Source organism: Varroa destructor, unplaced genomic scaffold, assembly GCF_002443255.2.
Source record: "Varroa destructor unplaced genomic scaffold, Vdes_3.0 BEIS01000006.1, whole genome shotgun sequence".
Classification (NCBI taxonomy): domain Eukaryota; kingdom Metazoa; phylum Arthropoda; class Arachnida; order Mesostigmata; family Varroidae; genus Varroa; species Varroa destructor.
In genome coordinates this window covers 9,884,804-9,906,746 of record NW_019211459.1, presented here as the reverse complement: position 1 = coordinate 9,906,746, position 21,943 = coordinate 9,884,804, and the positions used below count along the sequence as shown (strand labels likewise).

The following is a 21,943-nucleotide window of genomic DNA, read 5'->3' as shown; positions in this document are numbered from 1 at the left end:
TTAATAAAACCATTTATGTGACAACCTATAAATACCGGAAGTTTCGCAGTCGTTGATCGGTTATAGAATAATTGCTCAAGTCACAGTCATCATAAAGACAAACCTCCAGCATAAATAAGTGGCCACGCTTTCTTTCTTCTGGTTGATTGGTTATAAATTTTCTTGTCGTGGTTCGACACATTATTATTGTTCTTACTGATCAGACATCTTGTGGCGGCAGGACAAGTGCCTGAGAAGATTCGCGTCTGTCAAAGACGTTTTCAACCTTATTTCTCCTGTGCCAACCTTCTATCCCTCCCCTCAATCTTTTGTAGAACCTTTTTCCTCTACTTTCGTCCCCTAATAATTATAAACGCTTTAGGGTAAATAAAGACACTGGTCGGTGTATTGTTGCCCCGTTCAACGATACAGAGCCATATCGTGTCTGGTGGCCCACCAAACGTCATAGAAGAATTGATAATAATAACAATGCTTTCAGATGGCAATAATCGAAACAAAAATAAACATAGCACGCGTCTAGTGCTCTTCAAAATGATTTCCCTAATGGGTAGTCGAAGCGGACAAATCGATTGTTATTGAATAGCTGAACCTTTAAGTAGGGATTAAGTTTGTTTACTTTAACAGCCCACTATTTTGCCTCCACTGACTACTTATGACCGCTATGGCTACTTTTTGCTACGAGTTTCGAAGCCAACAGTGAAAACTGATCCAAGAACTGGCAGTAATACCTTGCCGTTTTACTGTTGAAGTTAGCGGAGAAAGAAGAGCGACAGTGAAGCACGTTTAATAGGTGTAACCTCTAACAACTCCTGTACAAGAGGTTCCTTGTCAAGCAGGAAGCCATTGAATCGTCTAAATCTTCACGCTCACAACATAGCTCAAAACTGCCCAACCGATACCAGTGTTCTTGCAGAATCCACTTAATTTAATCAACTTTGTCTTCTTCAAACGAAGAAATCCGTTAATGGAAGTCCGTTTATAATCCGTCGTTGTCATCACCACCGACCACTAAGTTCAGTAGACGGACAACTCTGTACCGCACCTGGTCGTTGATTCGGGTTGATGAAATTGGTAAGCTTATCGTTAATACAATTAATATATATATATATATATATATATATATATATATATATACGCCTTTTCGCTGGTTGCTTGCACCTACTCTCGAGGGTTTCCTCGTTTCACCGCATGAGTATAGTGGCTTTCTTTCCTTTAGGGTTAATGGAATAAGCTAAACGTTTCGCCCCTTACGCCAAGTGTCGCCACTAGGCATTCCGTTAAACGGCTGGCTCTGAGTACAAACGAAGTGTATCTATCGCGGCTAAATCCCTACGAGTCTCTAAGATCAGCAGGCAAATACGTTATTTACAAAGCTATCACGAGGACGAATGGCGGGAGCTGCCAGTAAGGAACGATTCATATAAAGATAGAAGTAGTCGTGTTTCGAGGAGGCTTCCAAAAACATCGGCTCGAACTCTGGTCGATGGTCTAATATATCTCGATAACATGCTTAATCAGATTTTTAGGTCGAAGGAATGTCATGTAATGCATGAATTAGGGACGTTTAGCAATTATAAGCATGCGACAGTCGGGGAAGATAGAAGATAGAAAAGAAGTCGAGCGACTTCACCGAAACGAAGACAACCACAGGAGTTGTACCGCATTTTATCATGTCGATTGTATAGTCGACGCTAGAAAGTGTAGTATGCTCCATTGTTTATCTATGTCATACCGATGGTAAACTAAGACGACCAATGAATGTTCTCCGTGAAGTATATGAAGGTAAAATATCGTTTCGCATGAAATAATTGTGTTTAATCACATGTATAATCACGGTACCCGAAAAGCTCTTATAGAGGCCATTTACAGAATCAAATTGTAGCTCATTTATCGACAATACATTGCCTATGCATAGCAATTTTTCTATTTATCCTTCATTATATTGTAGACTCCTAACAACAGCTTTCAGCTTCCTTGAAATAAATAAATAACGCTTCATCTCACACAGTAGCCACGTGGCGAGTAACAAATTTATAATAGATTAACTAAGCAGTCTCTTTTAGTACTACCAAAAAATCTTCGACAACAAAAAGAAGAAATCTGATGTTAACTGAAGAACATATCGCAAAATCTGATACCCACAGGTTTTCTGTTCATACTGGCTAAACTTATCAGGAACGCCAGCTTCAACCTCCGGGTAACGTTTGTTGTAGTAAGCGAAATCATGTTTTTCATTCCATCAGTGAACGGTCCCTTTCCATGCCTAAGTACTTCGAATGCACCTCGCTCTTTCCCTCGCACGCGCTTTATATATATATATATATATATATATGGACGTTCATGCATTTTGCATCGCCCACTCTCCTGTCATTGTAGCTCCTGCCGTGTACACGAATAGAATAATCAAATTTTATCGGATCTTACTTTTTTTAGTCTTACCTGTTACTGTTACTTGAGAGGGTTTAAGGCTACTGCGGTAACAACTTGGTTCGTGTTTACAGGTTTCATTTGCTTTGCTTCCGCGATATTGGTTGTCTACTACCTAGGTATTAATACACCAATTCCCTTCCAGTTTAGCCTATTCCAGTTTCATTTTCCGTGCGGGACAGAGTCTAAGAGTACGCTAAAGGATATCACAAGCGCAATAATGCAAACGGCTGGAGGTCTAGCAATCGACGACGGAAAAACGGAAAGAGAAGCCTCAATAACGATCCGCCACCGCTTTTGCGCCACAGAAAGAAGTGTACGTAAGAGGTTGGCCACAACGCACAATCGGGATCGACAAAATTGATGAGAACGGTCGGATCCGATAGAAGTTGTTTCCTTCTTCCCTTTACCCTTTTTCTCTCCGTATTCTAAAAGCAAAGTATTGTATCGGAGAGAGCGAAAGGACTGCAACGACCAGAAAAGCGGTTGCAGTGTTAGCAATCGTGCCATGGTCGGGGCGGCAGATTAAGCACAAAAAAGTAGAAAAAAGAGACATGTTTTTCGAAGGTGGGCAGCTATGAGAATCGTCGATGGAGGGAAGGACGCTGGGTCCGCAAAGGTTCACTCAACTACCGGAACTACTAGATACTAAGTGACTAGCACAGGATGTCAGCGATCAGATATTAGCGAGGTAGAGACAGGCTTGCTTTACCCAAATCCTCTACCTGGGTCGCTACAGGCCGGGGCTTCAGTTGTATCCGTCCCCTCGATAAACAGATGTCTGAGCTAATATTTATGGGAATGAATAGCAGCTTTTTAAGTAGCAGGTCACTGCCATAATTGCCGATGACACTACTGTCCCTGCTGTTATGTCTGCCACTCGACATTTATAAACAACGAAGACAATGACTCCAAGACTCAAGCGACGGCCGACTCCACCCAACGAGGTCTTTAACCTTCTATACCCGGAAGGGGAAGAAGCAACGGAATTGAGCGTTGCGACATGCCGCCCTATGTTTCGATTTGGCAACGGCGGGGACAAGGCGAACGCTTTGGTAAGTTAGTAAATTCAAATTCCAAGACGACAATAGACTGGGAAGGTTTGGCTCGATTGAGTCGGCCGTTGCCAATTCCGTTTAGCGTGCCAATAATCTAGTTGGCCCTAACTAGGCTGAATCATACCTAAGCAAAGATAGCTTTAATGGTACGTGCATGCTCTTTCCATTCTCGCCTGAACAACGACAATGAAAGGGGCGCGACAAGAGCGGTTGCCGGCCGTCACAAAGACACGCAGCCACAGAGAGAGACAATGCGGAACAGAAGGATAGTTAGGAAAATAGAGATTGACAGAGGCAAAATGAAAAAACTGCACAGATTCAAAAGGAGAGAAAGAAGACGTCGAGTTAAACCGGAAACGGGCTAAGACACGCAGCGAACACAAACGTGGGGCAGAGCGGGGAACAACAATGAATGAATCGGAATAATAAAACCGAAAAAGACAAGCCTGCGATGGCGAAGAAAAATCAAAAACGAACTGATAAATCTAAGCCCGTTACAGTTACCAATAGCAGTAGCATGAGTAGGGAAAGGGAAATATACGGGTCTAATGTTGACGAGTTGAGCCGGAAGAAAGTCGGAGCAGTAGAGGGCAATGAAATAATGATTCCGAAAAGGGCAACGAAGTTAGGCTAAAAGAGGCCAACCCAGTAACTTGAAGAGCAGCAGGTCGGTAGCAGTAGTGGCACGCACTAAAACAGAATCAACAGCGAGGGCGATCCATTGAAAATACGGAATGCGTTAACACGCCAATGAAATAAAGTCGAGACTGAACTGTGGCGGAAAGACCGAAAACAATAATTTGCGGTTGTGACGTAAAGACGATTCAACTAAAAGATCGAAAACTAAAGTGAGCAAAATACAACAGAACGATATAGAAAGGGGCGGATTACCTCCAAAAACATCGAAAAAGTAAAACAGGCGACGAAGTGGGCCGTGTATTTAGGTTGACTTAGACGTTGGATGAGACTAAAATAGGGAGGAATGCTCCTCTGTGTTAGCTTAACGGGTAACGTATTTGCCTGTAGGTTTTAGGAATACGTTGTGGTATAAGCCGTAACACAGGCATAGACACTTCGTTTCGTGCTGGGAGCCAGCAATGTAACGAAATGTCTAATGGCGGTATTAGACGTAGAACTCGGCGAACACAGAGGGAGGCAAAACGTGATGGACTGCTGAATGGTGGCAAACCACGGCGCTGCATCTCTAGCTATCGCTGGCTGACGCCGGTAAACATCGATGGAATGAACATTATGTCGTTTTCGTGTAGTAATTGTCCGCTCATTTTAGCCGGACCACTGGCCGGGTCCGTTTGCAGTGCTTCGTTCTTCTGCCGACTGCTCGATGTAAAACAATTAAATTCGTTCTCGGTGGTTTCGATGCCCATTAAGCTTGGATGGAACGTAACGTAAGAGTTGCGTGAGTTACGCAGAATACCTCTTCTAGTTATTAACGCCGTCGCGACTTTTGTCTATTACGAGTGTTCACCGCTAGCCGTAGCACACACCATAGCCTGAATCACGTACAATTTTCTATCTGCGTGAAATCAGAGGAAAATTTCAAGCACAGCTCACGAGAACGCATCGTGCATGCATCAGTGAGGCCGACAAGATCGTATTATGAATTGAAAGTATCGTGCATGCGAGTATCTTAAAAGGGGCGGCCGGCATTAATTCTCAGATTTTTAATGAAGGCAGCAGCTTAAATCGGTGAGTTTTTGATCTGTCCTCAAAGCTGGAAATCGCTGCTGGCACGGCCAAACAAAAGAAGCATGAGATTTAAGCCATTCATATAAATTGCATAATACATTATACTCTCCTTGCGATATTTTATCGTTATAGGATAAGATTACTTCAAGTATATGCACAGTGGACATATAGGCTGTTAAAAGGATTCGTACAATGTGTCCACAAACTTCATCCTTTTACAAGTGATTAATGAAATAAAAGAACGGAATTAAATACCATCAAAATTAAAAACTTTGCATATACAAACACTGTCTATCTAAATCGGTACCTACGAAAAAAACTACCCTATCCGTTACTCTTTTATGTCAAAAAATTAAAATAACAGTTTGTCGTCAGCCGAATGTCAAGCAGTTTGCTAAACAGAGCAGCTTTCTTTGTGGGCACAACTAACTTTTCTATGCCCGTTTATCTCTGATGTTGAAGCAACTCCTATTTGGTTCGTTTAGCGGGTTATAGTTCCTGCAAAAATTCATTCAGGACATGTAATGTGGTACCCAGGTGAAAAATTTGGTTAAGTTAAACAAAAAAAACTTCTCAGACGATTTCGAAAAGTCGAACTATGCCGTACTAGTAACTCAACGTTTCGGGCGTGTTCCGTCATTTTTCGCATCTCGCTTCTATATGACAGTTGGCTGCAGAACTTAGCACTTTTTCATAGCTGACAAATGCAAGCGAACTTAATTACGTAGTTGCAAACGCGTTCGCACGCGACAAACTACGTCGGAACTTTTTTGCCTGTGAGTGAATACATAAGTTCCATAGTACGATCCGCAGATCCCCACCTACCCTAGAGATGGTCACAGGCCGTAAAGTTGACGCTACTAATAACTATAGTAAAAATTATGTTATACAATGCTGTGATGGCTTGCTCATCATGAAAAGGATGAGATTTATCAAACTCATTTAGATATTCCGGTAGATTCACTGTCGCCATTGACCTATGCCATGCTGTATAATGTCTGTAAGAGTAATCCGTCCTGAACATGCTACTATCGACGACGAAGTTCAGAATTTTAATAATCCCAAATCGCGTTCGTTCACCGCACAAGAGATCAGTGCAAATTTCGCCGGCTTACAGATCGTTTCTAGCAAACATGACCTACGCACCGCTCAGCAACGAAGTGCCCAAAAGGAGGCAGGTTTTGCTGTTGTTACGCCAGAATTCCGGATGCTTGGCAGTGGCATCGACTGAACGGGCGTTACCTAGAATAAGTGGGGACGCACACACGAGAGATTTGCATAATACGAGCATCGGCGCGGGAATAGCCCCGAGCACCGGGGCCCGTGCTGGTTCTACTTTGCCCGTAGCAAAAAATGTTCTGCTTTCACCGAAACAGCAAACTGGCTGAGGGTGGACTAGCGTCGGCATTTTCGTATAAAGCGCATGAATCCTGTGCGAGAAGTCTCGATATTTTCGTAATAATCGCTTCTGCAATGACGGATTCATAGTTTTACTGGGGCACGAGAAAAATGGTTAAAAAAACAGACTACGAATAGACGCGACGAAATTATTTTTTAAAGTTAATGTTATTAATGTCACCTTGAAAGGGTAAAATAGCGCAGTCCTGTGCAGCCGAGCATTGTGACTATAGACAACTACAAGCATAAGAGGGTTCAAAGTAATGGACTAAGGGCAAGCCATAGCCATATTCTTCTATACGTTGGTGCTACCTTATATTAAAAAGCTAGGGGGTTGCTTGCGTGACGGGTTATATTTATTGGACATTCTATCCGGCTCGGTGCGTCAGGTAATAAAACCTTTCTTATAGTTATACGCTCTTTAATACTATATACATGAAACTTAGACCTTCGTATTTTCACTCGATTTTTTCTTGCGAAAGAAATAGCAAGTTACGCACAGATTTTGGCGAAACCTTGCAGCGAAACTTTGCACTAGTCTGGTCCAGAAGCTTGCGTACGTCGTAGACGTGCCCATCCGTAGGAGCAGAAAGGAGACAAATAATACTATCAAACATATTTGCTTATGCTATCCTCCTTCGTTCTACAAACATAATACGACCTGAGACAGCGACCTCATTATTGGAAAAATATGGGTTCAAATGAGTCCAGCATACACTTATCGAATCATCTTGTAACTTCTACGTGTCACGAGCACTTACCGTTAGGGCACGGTAGCACATTGCGTATTACAACAGACGATAGCATATTAACCGTCCCTTTAATATATGTGTTCCTATCGTGGATATTTCACGCTATATTAGCAGGCAAACAGTATTCTATGCTGTCTTAGTCCTTAATCGTCAACCCTGTCTTTGTATTTATAAATCATGCCAGTGAATCGTTGACCACCAAATCACACACACCAGCTCTTGGACTCAGTCGTTAATAACAGCACCGCTATATAGCATGACCACGTTGTGCGTACTATGTGGCGTTCAGAATTCTAAATATTGATAAAACCAGCATACAGCAGTAGCGACTACAGTTCTGCGGCCGGATTACTCCTGCGCCTTTTTCCCGTAGGGGAATAAGATAAGGTTTTTTCAGACCGATATCCGGATCTATGACTGTAAGTACTATGTATAAAAGACGAAGCTTAACCCAGAACACGTTGGTGTACGGAGTGCTTTGCTAGAACAACGCCCAGAGAAAATGGGCAAGGGGCTGCTAAAAGGCGGACGGAAGCTATATTTTATACCAAAAAGTCTAGTGGGAATGTTATTCGTTAGGACCACAGGACGGTCGGCTTTTGTTATCAACTCAGTCTTGACGTTAAGGAAGTGCATATTTTGGAACAGAGATTTAATCAGCTACTGTTTCGTCAATGCATGAGTAAAAATTCTGATGGTTTTTTTTTAAAATTTTATTTGCTCTACGTGTACGAGTAAATCATAAGGATTGGCTGTTTACTGAAGAATCAGTAATCATCAGGAAACACAGCCGTTCCCTAGTTACAACAACGTTCGATTAGAGGACTAAGGTACCAGGTCGTTTATTGTCTGGAGCATAAGAGAAAATGTAATCTACTTTATTAACGAAGCTTTTTCTACTGACAACGTTCATCCCGTACATAGCAGACATAGGCCAACTATTGGCATCGCTGGCAAAGCTCAAGAGAATGGCTCATGTAGCGAAACGCTAGTGAGTTGACGAATAGAAACCTAATTGAATCCAGTTTACCTGATGCTAATAAGAACATTGTGTACCTTCAAAGCGCAACAACAGTTATTGCCCCTAGCACTACTCGAGAACTTTACATTCGTATCACCATTGAACGCGATAATGGCGTTACAAGCATACGCAGATGGATACTATAAACCAATATAGTTCCTTTTTCTTTCATTCCTCAATTGTAATTTTGATATTTTCAAACATTTTGTACGCACGAGAGGCTTGGCTGCATATTGCTTGAAAATGTTTACTTAGTTTCTCTGAAAAAGGTAGGGGTCCATTGAAACAAGCCGGAATCAACTACAGTAGGCAGCTGGACCCAGAGGCTTATTTTGCTCCTGCTTCATGCCCTTTACACACCAATATTTACCCAATGCTGGGTAGCTTTATTGCCAGCAGGGCCCAAACGAAACAGGGTGTCCGCAAAAATAACTCAGCTTTAAATTTATTGATACTTCCTGTCATAGGCCGCCAAGGGTGGACGGACACAGGGTAGAAAGCTGTGGAGCAGCTATCCGAGCACTTCAGCTACCATACATTGAGTCTATAGAGGATCGAAAAGAATGCCACGAAGACTTTTATACCAGGGAACATGAAACGAAGCTGACTAGTCTTCAAATTGTGCTAATTTACCGTGGAGTGGAGTGGAGTGGTTTTAGCAGACGTATATTATGATCTATGCGCGAGTTAATAATAATCGTTTTTTTTCTTTTTTGCTATACAGGAGCCGTAAATATTTCAGGTTGCCGAAGCGGAAACAAGAAGTAGCTAGCGGAAACGTAGCTAGTTAGCCCATTGTATTTTATAAAAACAACTCGTTTTTATGCTTTACTAAGAAGACTATAAACAGAGTGGGTTACCAAGGATTTAAGACATTACGCTATCAAGTCACGAACTTGAAATAACGAGCAAACCCTGTGCATGTCAAAGGCAACCCGATTTGCTTCACCTTGCAATAGGTGCGATTCGCGAATCACAAAATTTTTACGGAGCTTCCTTGTGAAAAACCAAGCCCACTATAGCAACTGGCTCTTCCGTTGCTGCCCTATTAGGGTTTGATTCTTCTTTATAGTCCAGCAGCTGGAAAAGTTTCAGCAGAAGCCATGTTCCTAAAAATACAGTGTTATACACTGAATTATTGTAATATGAGGCCCTTTTTCAAACAGACCTTCCTTTGTAGTCATCATCGTAAATATAATTCTTTCGTTAATCCGCTTTTCTAGCGAAGTGCTGTCCTTTAGAGGATTCGATAGAATAAACTGGGGAACGAGGTCCACATCATTAGAGCTCTAAACAAAATTCTTTTTCGTGGATATTTTTGGAGCGTGTCCTTTAGGCCTGTCGGTAGGTTTTGGGATCGATGTTTTATTTGTAACACCGATCATAGATTGATACTCCTGTCTCATTCTTTTTCTTTCATCGGTTGTCTACCTTCCAAACGAGCATATTACAGTGCGTACTTCTGCCGTGTTCCGGACGAACGTCGAAATGTGGGCAATCAAGGATTAACACGCAGTGAAAATGCCTCCACCGCGGCATTACTGTCTGTCGTCTGTTGTTGACGTAGCCTCGAAAGCTTACTTCGTCATTTTTTCGCGAAACTGTGCTGACGTATACAGGAAGCCATGTAAAAGGTGGCGGACGTTACGTTATACGACGATACAAGTCTCGCAATAGGAAACACAATATCCCTATTAGAATTCGGCGATCGGTTGCTATCTTTCTGTGCAGTTTCCTAGCTTATAAGTACAACCATACTAAAAATTTCCACCGATAATATAATAAAAATCAATACCAATAATAACGATCTCTCTTCCAGCCATCACGCGCAAATCCGCAGCAATACGTAATTTGATGGCACTGAACATTACAGATATCAGAGGTATATCGCAGATGTCAAAATGTCCGTAATCAGAAAATTCCCGTAGGGAAATTCAGACGTAGTTAAGGCCACAAAGACACCAACAAACTATTACCTACCCAACAAACCCCGATTGCTATCGCTTCTTAAATATGCTGGGAAACAACTATCTATACCGCTATTATAAATTCAATAACTAAATCGAAGCCATATATGTGCACTCACCTATTGTACATGAGAACGTCTGGCTTCCATATTTTATGCGGAGGTATTCGTAGATCGCTGACACCCCCATACTTGACGGGGTCCCAGCGAAGGTTGACGTCAACCCAGTCCTGAAACGTCAACGTCGTTGATGCCAGATTATGCCCATCAAATCGGAGATATGCATTTCAGTCTACTGTGGACAGTAAATGGGCTTCACTGTTTGTGCATCATTTGCATTGTTTGTATCATATGATAAGTTACGGCATTAGATAAAAGTACCTATTTATACAGTTGCGTGCAGTTTAACATTTATTGCGTTGTCCATCATGATTTGTATAAAACAAGAAAAAAAAAGTTAGAAAGAAGTTTACCTTGCGTCAAACGGCTATCGGATCTGATAATTGAATGAAAATTTAAGTTCATAGTAGATAATCTTGAGCTTTCGCTCGTCTCAGCGTTCGTTTAAAGTAGTTATATTGTCGAGAAATTAAATCACAGATGCCCTATGTACCAGGCTTATTTTTAAAAGTAACGAACTAAACAACATAGTATATGTGTGTGGTTCTGTGTGTGACCGGAGACGCATTTGCGGTCGCATTGGAAATTTCTGGCCAAAAATCGGTCTGAATTAACATTGTGTGCCATATACAGTAGTAGTAGTAGTATGAATTCTATCTACGGCAATCGCTATTGATGGACGGCTTACAGAGACCTTACGTCTTCCGAACGAATGTACCCTAACAATGACGGCCTAAGATACAAATGAATATATTTGGCATTGTGTGTGCATAGATTGAAGCGTTCGCAATGGAATGGGATACAATATCTACGAACAGATAGATTTCTATAGACATTTATTCGTGAAGGAACAAAGAAATCCACAAGAACAGAGACTGAACTAGCGAACTCGTACGACAAGCACTAACATTGCGCCCAACTCAATTTTCAGCAAACAGGCAATCAATACGATCGACATGCACTCGAAATGATCTATAAACTGTCACCCATATTTAGTGAAACACCAGGCGATAGTGTTATAGACTAATCCGTGAATGCGAATGGGTTTACGGGAAGCGGGAAATACAGATCGAACTCAAACTGTATACCATCAAATCTACGCCTTCGTCAGCCCTTGATGATACGGATACGCTTCATGAGGATATGGGATGATAACATATGGAATTCTCATCGTAAAATTACTCTACCAACATTTAGACAGTGAAAAAAGGCTAACGTTTAGACGGTGTGTGAGGTTCACCGCGTGCTCGTCAATTTCGCAGCATGTCTATGTTGTCGTTGATGAGCTCCCTATGAATCGATACAAAACCTCCACATCTGGTCTTTGGGAGTTACTCAAGCTTGTGGCTGCAGTTCAGATGGTGATGTCTGTTGTGGCTATCGTAGCTGCTGCGGTCGTTGTTATGGTTAGCCTACGGGAAACGATCTCACAACATATTCAACTAAATGCGCAACTTATTGCAGTAAGCGAGATAGTCTATGTTCTTAAAAGCTCGTTACTAAAGAACGCCTAGATCTGTAATTTCGCTCAACTCGGTAGGATAACTCCTCGTAACGTGCATCGACACACCATACCTATCACCGTGTCAAAGTCATGAATATAACAGACGGAGGTTTCGCCCGACTCTATCTTCCAGGCAATGGTCCCCGTTATACCAGACTATCAGGAAACAGCTTCAAGCTTTCCGGGTCTACCAGCGGTTGTGGTAGTGGCTCCACGTTACCAAGATCAGCTTCGTCTTATCGCTGTTGGCAAATCGGCACATATTCTCATCGCTTCCCCTCTGTATATTATCTACTTGCGACTGTATGAGTTACGATGCCGCCGTTTGCCTGGATTCATAGTGCTAAAAAATTGCATTCATTTCCACGCGCAGACTTTTGTCGTTATTTCCTTCTGTCCTTGTCTCTTTCAACCGGCTCTTGTAATAACGCCTTGTTTGATGTGCTACCACATCAAGGAACTCATGTCTTTCCTCTCGACATGACCCGTCCGCGTGTGACAAACGACCATAAAATATGACGAAACAGCTTAGTCGGCCTCGAACTATTGCTAGGCGAGCCTGTGGCGCTGTTGTTAGTGTGAGACAGTTCCGGCAGCCCTTGCCGGATGCTGAAATCGCTTATGCCACGAAGAAGACGCTGGTGTAAACACTTTGCTGCACATATTTGGATGCACCATAGCGACAGTAGTACAACGGGCCGCAGCTAGGGCTAGAAGTCCATTGCAGGTTCTGGGTCATCTGTATGTACTTACCTATAGCCCACTGAAGCATACCCCCAATCGGTTACATTATACAGTCTATATATTTTTCCATGACTCGCACCTTGATACGCGTGTACGATACATATATTCAATATGCGTGAATAGAAGTACATGGAAAAATACACATGCTATATGTACAATGCCTTCTGTGGTCACAAAGGCTCGCTAGCTTTCCTTGATAACTGCTATGATACGCGGGTGGCAATTGACGGCGTCCGGAAGCACCGAACCTCATATCGTTCTTTTCTCTTTTAATGTCATCAACACAGTTTCTATCATCGATGTTTGTGCCTCTTGGAAAAAAAGGAGAAGAAAAAAACCAACAAGGAAGCAAGAAGATGGCCTAAAGGGCCTGACATGAAAAGCTTGCTAAGTGTTAACAATAGGCGTTGCCGGAGGGCAACCGCTGCCGGTCTCTGAGTTACCGGCTACGTACGGAAGCCAGCTCAATGCAATATACGTGGGAGTTGCGTGCTCGGTCGTAGATTCATAAGATGGAATGATAGTGGCTTCGATTTTCATTGAGATTTTACTTCGTGAAAGAACTGCATGTAATATCGACGGAGCTAGCGCTGGAGATTCATTTGAATCTCCAGCGCTACCTCCGTCGGCAACATGAGAAGCAGAAATCAAGCAATCATGTGCCCGTCAGGGCTCTCTTGGAACTAATCTTTGGGGGAAAGCTATGTTGTAGGAGCACAGCCGTAGGGCAGCGGAACCAAATGGGAGAGTGAAATACAACCGTCTGGAAGCCGATCTAGCATCACAGGGAGCCGGTTCCCTACTGACCAATGTTTTCCACTACAACACTTCCGTTGGTGGGATCACAAAATATCTTCTGTGGGGCCTTTGACGCACCTTTACACGCTGGGACTACTCCGCCTCCGTATCGTGGTCGAACAGCAGCAGCAGCAGCAGATGTATGTGTGTCGTCGCAAATGGAAAATCGACACAGCAAAGGAAAGAAAGAGCGATAGAGGTAGCATTTGGGCATACCACAGATCTGCCCCCGTCAGCGATTGTTGTTGGCCAACGCACATTGGTAGCGCGGACGCAAACGGCCGTCATAGGCGCCTAAACGAAAACAGCTTCAGCAAGCAGAAACCCTGTATACAGCTGGAAGCAGTCGCGATCGGTGGCGGGATCAAGTTCACAGGTGCGATTTTTCTCGCTCCAAACACGTTCCATGCTTTGCAGTTTCTCAAGCAGGAAAGTCAGCCGTAGGACATATTGAATTCTATATTGTTCCTCCAGCTAAAAGCAACGGTCGAAAAGAAATTGTAAACGACACGGGATATTATACAGGGAAACACAGCATTTATGTGTCATCAATTAGGGACGAAGCAAGACTTCTGGTAAAAACTGCTGTCTCCATTTTTAAGTATTATTCTTAGCGCGTATGTCAATACAAATCTATGATGCGTTTTCCCTAACGCTATGTGTAGAAAAAATATGTATTAAAAAAATAATAATAATAATAAAGTCACACCGTATTGATAATTATCTGAGCAACGCATCTATCGTGCATGGAAGGTTTGTGCGCAAAATAATTAAAATAACTTACTTTTTTTTTAATTTTAGTTATATATGATTTTTCGATACCTCTTATGTCACATATCCCAGATACTTTGCAATGTAAGCACCCTGAAAATTGGCGAGAGATCTTTTGGCCTCAACCGAAATCCGTTCCAATCTGCCATTCTTCACGGGCCGAAAACTATTCTTGCCGCTTTTAGCACGTAGTATTACTGTTTGAGGTACTTTTTTGATAGGCGTTCTTGTGGTAATCGTTTTGCCTTGGATAATTTTTCGTAATACTGCCTGGTCCGCTGCTCGCACTGTTATTGCTGATAACGCTAACAACAGACAAATTTTAGGATGCACCGAATACGTTTTGATAGCGGTCGCATTAGTATGTTTTCGAAAGTAACGCGTCATAATTACTAACAGTATTCGGATCAACCATAAACAGGCAATTTTCTGTAAGGTTAATGAACCGATGTACAGACGAAAGTAGCGACTTGTGCGGACATATATATGCGAGAAAAACAATCTCTTTTCTGGCGCATGATTTAAACATTGAAACTTCCGATAGAGTTGGTTGTATACAATGGCCTTTAAAAACTGCTACTTTAGACACTTTGCCATCGGTGGTTTTTTCATCATCGTTAATTGTCGTTATTGACACGGATGCACAGACAAAATGGAGGCCCGTCCTAAAGAGTGCTCATTTTTGTGTTCCTTCATTCGAAATGCATTCTTCCCTTTTACTCGTCATCGGCTTTAAATGGTGGCCGTTTTTTTTTTTAGAAATTTCAGTAAAGTCTGAACTGAACTGGCACAACGCAAGTCTGGAGCTACAAAGCGTCTATCGTATATGATGAGCGCTCCCAGATTCGCGGCGCACGCTTCCATTTCGCCGCGACTGCCTTCGCTAGGCAACCAACCGGCTCTGGTTTTTAGAGCCGTTAAAATTTATTATATATATTCCGTGTTTGGTCTGGATGTATTGGTATGTCATAGACCTTACGTGTACGTATCGATGCTGAATGCCAACTAACATTCAATCAATTGGCTCGTACAATTATGGACTACAATTTTTCTTTACCTCTCAACGTTCTCCTTACACTTTCAGGATATGTTGGCACGACAATTGATGCAATCATATTCCCATGCATGGCTCACGGTCTGCTCTAGTAGAGTCTGACTACGCTTTCGTTTCGTCAAGCCTGTTCCACCTTTGGGATAACAACTATTCGTTGTCACTTCGAACACCCATAGGGCCTCCTTGTCAGACCCACGTTTCGGCCACACACATACCTTATTTTGTTTGCTGCTCCCTCGGATACGCTCAAACAGTTAGTTATTGTTTCTATCGCCATGGTATTGTTGTCAATAATTTAGTTTGCGGTATTAGAGTTTCATGGCACAGCGACGGATAGGCCGCCGTTCTATGGGACCATCAAACGACCAACCGACTGGCTTCCTCGCTTCCGCTGGTCCGACGTTTAGGCTTGCCGATCAGACCGCTAAGGAGTCCGTATTTGCTGCTTGTTTTCCCCTTCTGAGACCACTATTGTTGCGTAGAAACTTGGCAAAGAGTTGTAGAGACATTGTGTAAACCCATCCGACGAGAAGGAATGCAGCATCACAGACCGCTTGTTAAGCACACTCGAACCGGCACGCAAGATACAAACGAATACAGCAACGAACGCAGATAGAAAGAAGAAAGCGCGGCCTAGTACGTTGGAAGGCAATTCGTTCTTTTCGTCATCCATAACGTCAACAAAGATGCGGTTCACATGCAGAAGGACGCAATTGCATGACTAGAATTCGTCTCTTACCGTTCATATACCGTTCGCTGCACTATTTTTGTCTCAATGTTGATTGACCCTCACGACTTCAAACAAAGCTCTGGCTCCTTCGCTTTTGTCTGTATGATGATAATAAATAGACGTAGCTTCGTCGTTTACAGCCAATGCGCTGCGCGACAGACAAATGTCTGTGATGCCAATGTAGTAGTGGTATGTATATATACGTGCAATGCTATAGTATTGTATAGTTAGCTTATTGCATGTAGCACCTGCTCTGATCTCTAATGCGACTCCGATGAAATCAGCGGCAGGCGACTGTTCACATCTTCAAGGTGAGCGAACATCCAGGAAGCGTATATCCCGTAGCATTCTTGGTAAACGTGTTCTTCTCCTACCGATACAGGGCTTACTTGTGGATTTTTGCCTGTTCCATTATAGACTCACACAACTCTTATCGTTCGTGTCAAGCCAATCAACAGGTTCAAGGGAGCACGTCACAGTCCTTAAACGTCGCATCGCTCGCATTAGAATCGAATGACACCAGCTTACCACAGTCGAAACGCTTACCCAGACCAAGAATTACATAAGCCTGTTCGCAACTGTTGTTACAGATTGTAATCCTCGATCGATCGTCGGCAATCAATGCTGTCCTTTGATGTAGGTCGACAAACGCTTGTTGAAGTCTGCGTATTGAATTTGCCTCGTCTCTCTAGCCTAGCTCTTTTAAATGTTTGATGGCTGATCCAGAGGCTACCGCTGCAATTTCAATAAACGCGCTCGTTAGAGAGCCCCCCCCCCCCAAAAAAAACAACAATAACGTTGTCTGAGTATTATGGTCTTCTGTGCACCACATTCAGGCTCTCGTTTACATAGCAAAAATGAGCAGTATGGAAAACGAAGGTACCTCTGTGCTGAGAAAAATCACATGCATAATCACGCGATTCAGATTTTTTTGGAGCTGTTATTAACAGTAATCCTTAAGCTGTGACAACTACGACAACACTATAGTTGTACATATATGTGTATATGCATATGTCTGATCTGTCGTACGATCAATGTCTGAACATGTGACAGTTTCGTCCCGAGGAGTTTTTCGGAGTACATTGGTGTATTTGTTTGAGATACACTAATCTCGGTTGCTTTTTGGCAAAGAACTAGGAAGCCTCACTCCTTCATCGAAATCTGACTTAGTATAAGAAAGAGTCCACATATGTAAAAAGATATTAATTAATTTCTAAGATTGTTTTACATTTAGTAAGTACGTTGAGTCAGTGATGTTGAAATTGATTAATTATATTCTTGGGTCATTTTAAACGCTTATTACTTATGATAGTTTGACGGCCTTAGGTGGATTAAGTAGTCTGTATTGGTTTCTATCTGTCGTTCGTGTAGCACCTTGCTGGCATTTAGCTAGTGGGTCGCAAAGACGAAGCTCATTATTGATATGGACTAACTTTCCAAACAACACCTTGGCTAGGATTGTACTATCAGATTTCTCTTTCATCTCAACGTTTGAAGCTATGATTTCCTTTAATGTTCCTGCCGATGTCTTCACCAGCTACCAGCAGGTATGTATATTCCTGCTATGCTGATGAGACGAAATCCATTTTTACCGATGCAGCAACAGCAGGGGCAGCGGCAGTAACAGACCAAAAAGGAGACGGCATCGCTACAAATATTTCGAAACATTACCTCGTCAGTCTTGCCCACGTGTTACGTATGTGACCTTTCGAGGAAGATTCAAACCGCGATCGATATGGTACACACTTCTAACCCCCTATAGTCTTTCTAGCGACAGCCTCGTTCCTCATACTATACCAGGGGAACAGTCGATCTTCATACACATGAACTACAAGTAGCCATGCTACTTCGCGAACTTCGTCTTTGCGCTGTTGGCAAAGAGTTTTTACGACTGAAATAAAACCCTGAAGCGATGATAGTAAATGACCCAGTAGAAGCAAATGAATCTGTTACTATTAGATTTCATTACCCAATTGCCTGCTAGACGTACACACCCATGCATGAAGAGGCGGAGAGCAGTGGCTGCAGCGGTACCGTAGTTTTAAGTAGTGAGGGCACCGTAGCCTCATTAAGACTAGTGAAAATTTCTAGCTTGTAGGCAAAAATGTTACCTATGTAGCTGGAAAAAAACCCGTATGTTATTTAGCCAGCTTGTTTGTTTGCATATCCTCACGGAACACGTGCGTAGAAGAGGTGATCTTACGACGTACATAACGTCCATAAAGAAAAAACACATCAAACAAAGCCGAAACTTGATATCACATAGAAGACCGAACATATCAGGCCATTCTTAACGTAGTAGACTGAGTAACTACTTTATAATCTGTCGAATTGATCCGATGCAGCGGATGGCAATCGAGTGAGACTCGGCAGAATCGTAGATCCCAGGCTGCCGTTTGGGACCGTTGGTTTTGCTATCGCTGCGAGTAGTATTGCAAAACGTTTTGATGAAACCAAGTCAATATGCTTAGTGCCTGTCGAACCAAAATGTGGATCATATCATAGCGTTCATTTGTGGCGTCACTCTAGTCATATATGCTTTCGCTACCCACAATAGGACAAGTTCACCTACAACATATAGGTCTCCGACTGCTTCGACCACCTGTTTGGTTTCAAATACAAACGAAAATGGCTCTGTGACGTATTAACACGATGACGAGCAGCTACTACTACAAAAACGTAGTTCTCAAAAGAATTCCCGCTAGGCGCCCAGGAATGTAATAACCGTTGTTACTACAAACAAGTTCTTTAGCAAACAAGAAGAAAAAAAGTATATAAGGATGGCTGGGATACATGCGAGATACATCGTCCACGCGATTACGTGCGCGCCTAATTCCCGGCCTCTCTTCCCCTTTATCCAGACTCGCTCCGAGTTAGGGGTAAACTAGACAACTTGAATCACTTCGGCCAGCGGGCACTGCAAGGAACACCGTCAAAGGAGGGAACAGTAAGGCAATATAAAGCAGCAATTTGACTACAACCCTACAGCTGTGACAACGGCAAGTTCGATTTGTAGCACGCGAATCGCTTGAGAAGATTTGAACCGTAGCAAAAGAAAAAAATTGGTGCTCATTTATAAGTATAGAATTGTGCGGTTGCGCCTTCCTAGTTGCCCGACGGTGTGGGATCAGCAAATAAGGATACTATACACAAAAGTTAGTCTGATGTGGATGGTTTTATTTATGACTTTTTTTAGTCATCCGCGCTTATAATTCGGCAAGCCGCCCACGCTCTATTGTCTGTACTTGTACGCCTTCCCATACGATCATGTTTGGAAAATAGGGCTTTTGTACACTATATATAATATGACCTAGATTGTACGTTATGCAAATGCTTATTGGACCAAATGGAAGAGGAGGTCTCCTAGGTAGTAAGACGCGAAAAAATAGAGAACGATAGTAAAAAGAAGCGAAAGACCAAACGACTATTTCTGGTTCCCAGATAAATATAACAGCAGCGTTGGCAACGTAGTTTCACTAACAAATACGCTTCGTTTTCATACGATTGAGATAGACTCTTCGCAGGAAAGCTTTTTGCTTTTGTAGATGAAAATAATTTTCGCTTGGCAAGCCATACCATTTCTGCCTAGGCAAGCGATCCTGCGATGTTCCTTGGCAGCATTGTATTTCAGCGTACAAGGATCATAAGGACTCATGAAACTATTGAGACAAACGCGCAGGAAAATTCACACTTCTACATTCCTTCAATTACTTGCCACAGACACGTGTGTATCGGCTGAGGCAACAAAAATAGTATCAATTTCACCATTCACTGCTAATAATGACGACAATATATAACACATTTGTAAGCGGCCGCTAGACTCATGTAGTAAGCTGTCAATGGCCTGCGTTGTAACGCCTTATTTCGATAGTTGGTTATGGGCAACCAAGCTATGTAGACTAGGATAGCAAGATTGCACGAGACTGGCTGACCGCCGTCAGTAGCGGAATTACTGCCGGTATGCATCTCACGGAATGTACGATGACCGAGCTTGTGCGGAATAGATGCAGAGACAAATGCGCTATTGTACATCAGCTAATTACGCGTTAGAAACTTGTAGCGCCTTGGCTTTTGTGCCGCCTCTTTCGGATACCGACAGGTCCTCCGATCCCCTTCTACGTCCACCGCCGTTCTACAGCCATTCCACCCTAGCCACATACTGCCACCGATCACGAGTTCTTTCATCGTCCGGACAATAAGTCGTCATGAAAGATGCTTGCCCCTAATCATCTATCTCCGTTTCTTTCTGTCTCGCTATTAGTCGTCAATTCTCGTTAATTCCATTCTTAAAGAGACGTTACCTTTTAGGGAGCAGCTTCTTTGGTAGTCTTATGTTTTGCAAGTCGCACCTCGTACAATTATTCTTGTCCCACTCTCCCGTGGGAGTTGTTTGTTAGTGGGCCGTTACTTTCAACTGTTCTTGCATTCACTACAGTCCACAGCCCAGAGCATACTAGATTTACATTGTCCAGGTTCATACAGGCTGCATAACACAAGCTGGCAGATCACGCGACAACAACGACTAAGAAGAGTTAGTGTCATTAGGCCAAGCGCGCTTTCAGGGTAGCCAAAAAATAAACGACCATGCCTCGTCCTGCCCTTCTCCCTGTAGTTCCCTATTTTTTCTCAGACATAAAACCACCGTTTGAGAGAACTCCATTCTTATTTTCATTCCGCAAAGGGAACGAAATAAAGAAAGGTTCCTGCTGCTGAGGTAACCCCCGAGGGAAGTTCGAAGACCAAAAAAGAGCTGCATCTACTCAGTAGACAAGCATTAGAAATTAGGAATCAGGAGGGGGTGTCGCATAAGCCCTTGACTCGCTGGCTGACTGCCTGCCGAGCAAACATAGGGAAAAAGAACGTACGTAGAAGCATTTCAATTGTCATACAGCTGCCGTTACCTCACGCCCAGGAAAAACTTGGAAAAGGTACTGTAAAGCGACAGGGTCTTGCTTGATTAAGTCCTTCTCGTCCTACAAAAGTTCCGCATCTCTCGCATCCTTCCCCCGACGGTTCCTCAACCGCCACCATCTTCGTATTAGCAATAGCTGCCACTGTTGTCATTGTCATCGAACACTATAAATTATTCAGCTTTAGAATGAGATTCACCTTTGCTTGCATTGCACAAGTGCTAGTATTTTCAGAGCTTTATGTAGAACACGATACTCTATTTCTCTAAGAATGTTCAGGCTACTCCAGCTCTTACCTCCAAATGTCAAACAACCTGCTTGCCTTGCCTGTAATCTAAACCACGTCTGAACTACCGGTCGACATAATGAACCAGCGTTTAACGGGAGCCTCTTACCCAGAAAGACAAAACAGTTAGGTTTGTCTGGCGTAAGATGTTCTTTGAAGCTATTTTTCTAGTGAAAGAACCCCAAAGGGAAGTTAGGAATTGCTGCTACTCATACTGCTTACGTATTTTGTTATTGTCTTTCTTTGTCTCGGCATAACATTTTCTTAAGATTTGAATAATATTAGTGATAAGCCGGAGTTTTTGTTTAGGCATAACATGAACTCTGAGGCACGCTGAACATGACAACAGACGTTGTGTCGTAGACAATCTATCTCCAAATTTCGACATCTTCTTTTGCTATATACATAGATATTCATAGGAATTCCTTTTTGCTAATTCAGCCAACGGCCATCTATGTGTCATCTTATGCATAAGGACACGGTTCGCGAACGCTGAGTATTGTCCCCGTCACGTATCTCGTCATAACAGCTTTCCTATCTATCCCTTCACATATTCATAGCTGGTGACGCACCAAACTTGTTGGATAGACTACAGTCGACTTCCGGTTAGACGGTCGACGGATAAATCACTCAGGAACACGATGGCGTCGTATCGACAAATCTATTCGTTCTCACTCTGTTTCCGTAGTCACAATCC

At 42.8% G+C, this 21,943-nt stretch overlaps 1 protein-coding gene across 5 annotated transcripts in view; it reads right to left on the bottom strand.

Annotated features, from left to right (window-relative positions):
• nAChRalpha6 (nicotinic acetylcholine receptor alpha6) overlaps positions 1 to 21,943 on the bottom strand; it is a 237,092-nt gene that overhangs the window by 44,896 nt on the left and 170,253 nt on the right. For all 5 annotated transcript variants that reach the window (XM_086993872.1, XM_086993875.1, XM_086993871.1 and 2 more), the window contains exon 4: positions 10,450 to 10,559. In XM_086993872.1, coding sequence (XP_086849998.1) covers positions 10,450 to 10,559 — 110 coding nt within the window. The remainder of the gene's footprint in view (positions 1 to 10,449; positions 10,560 to 21,943) is intronic.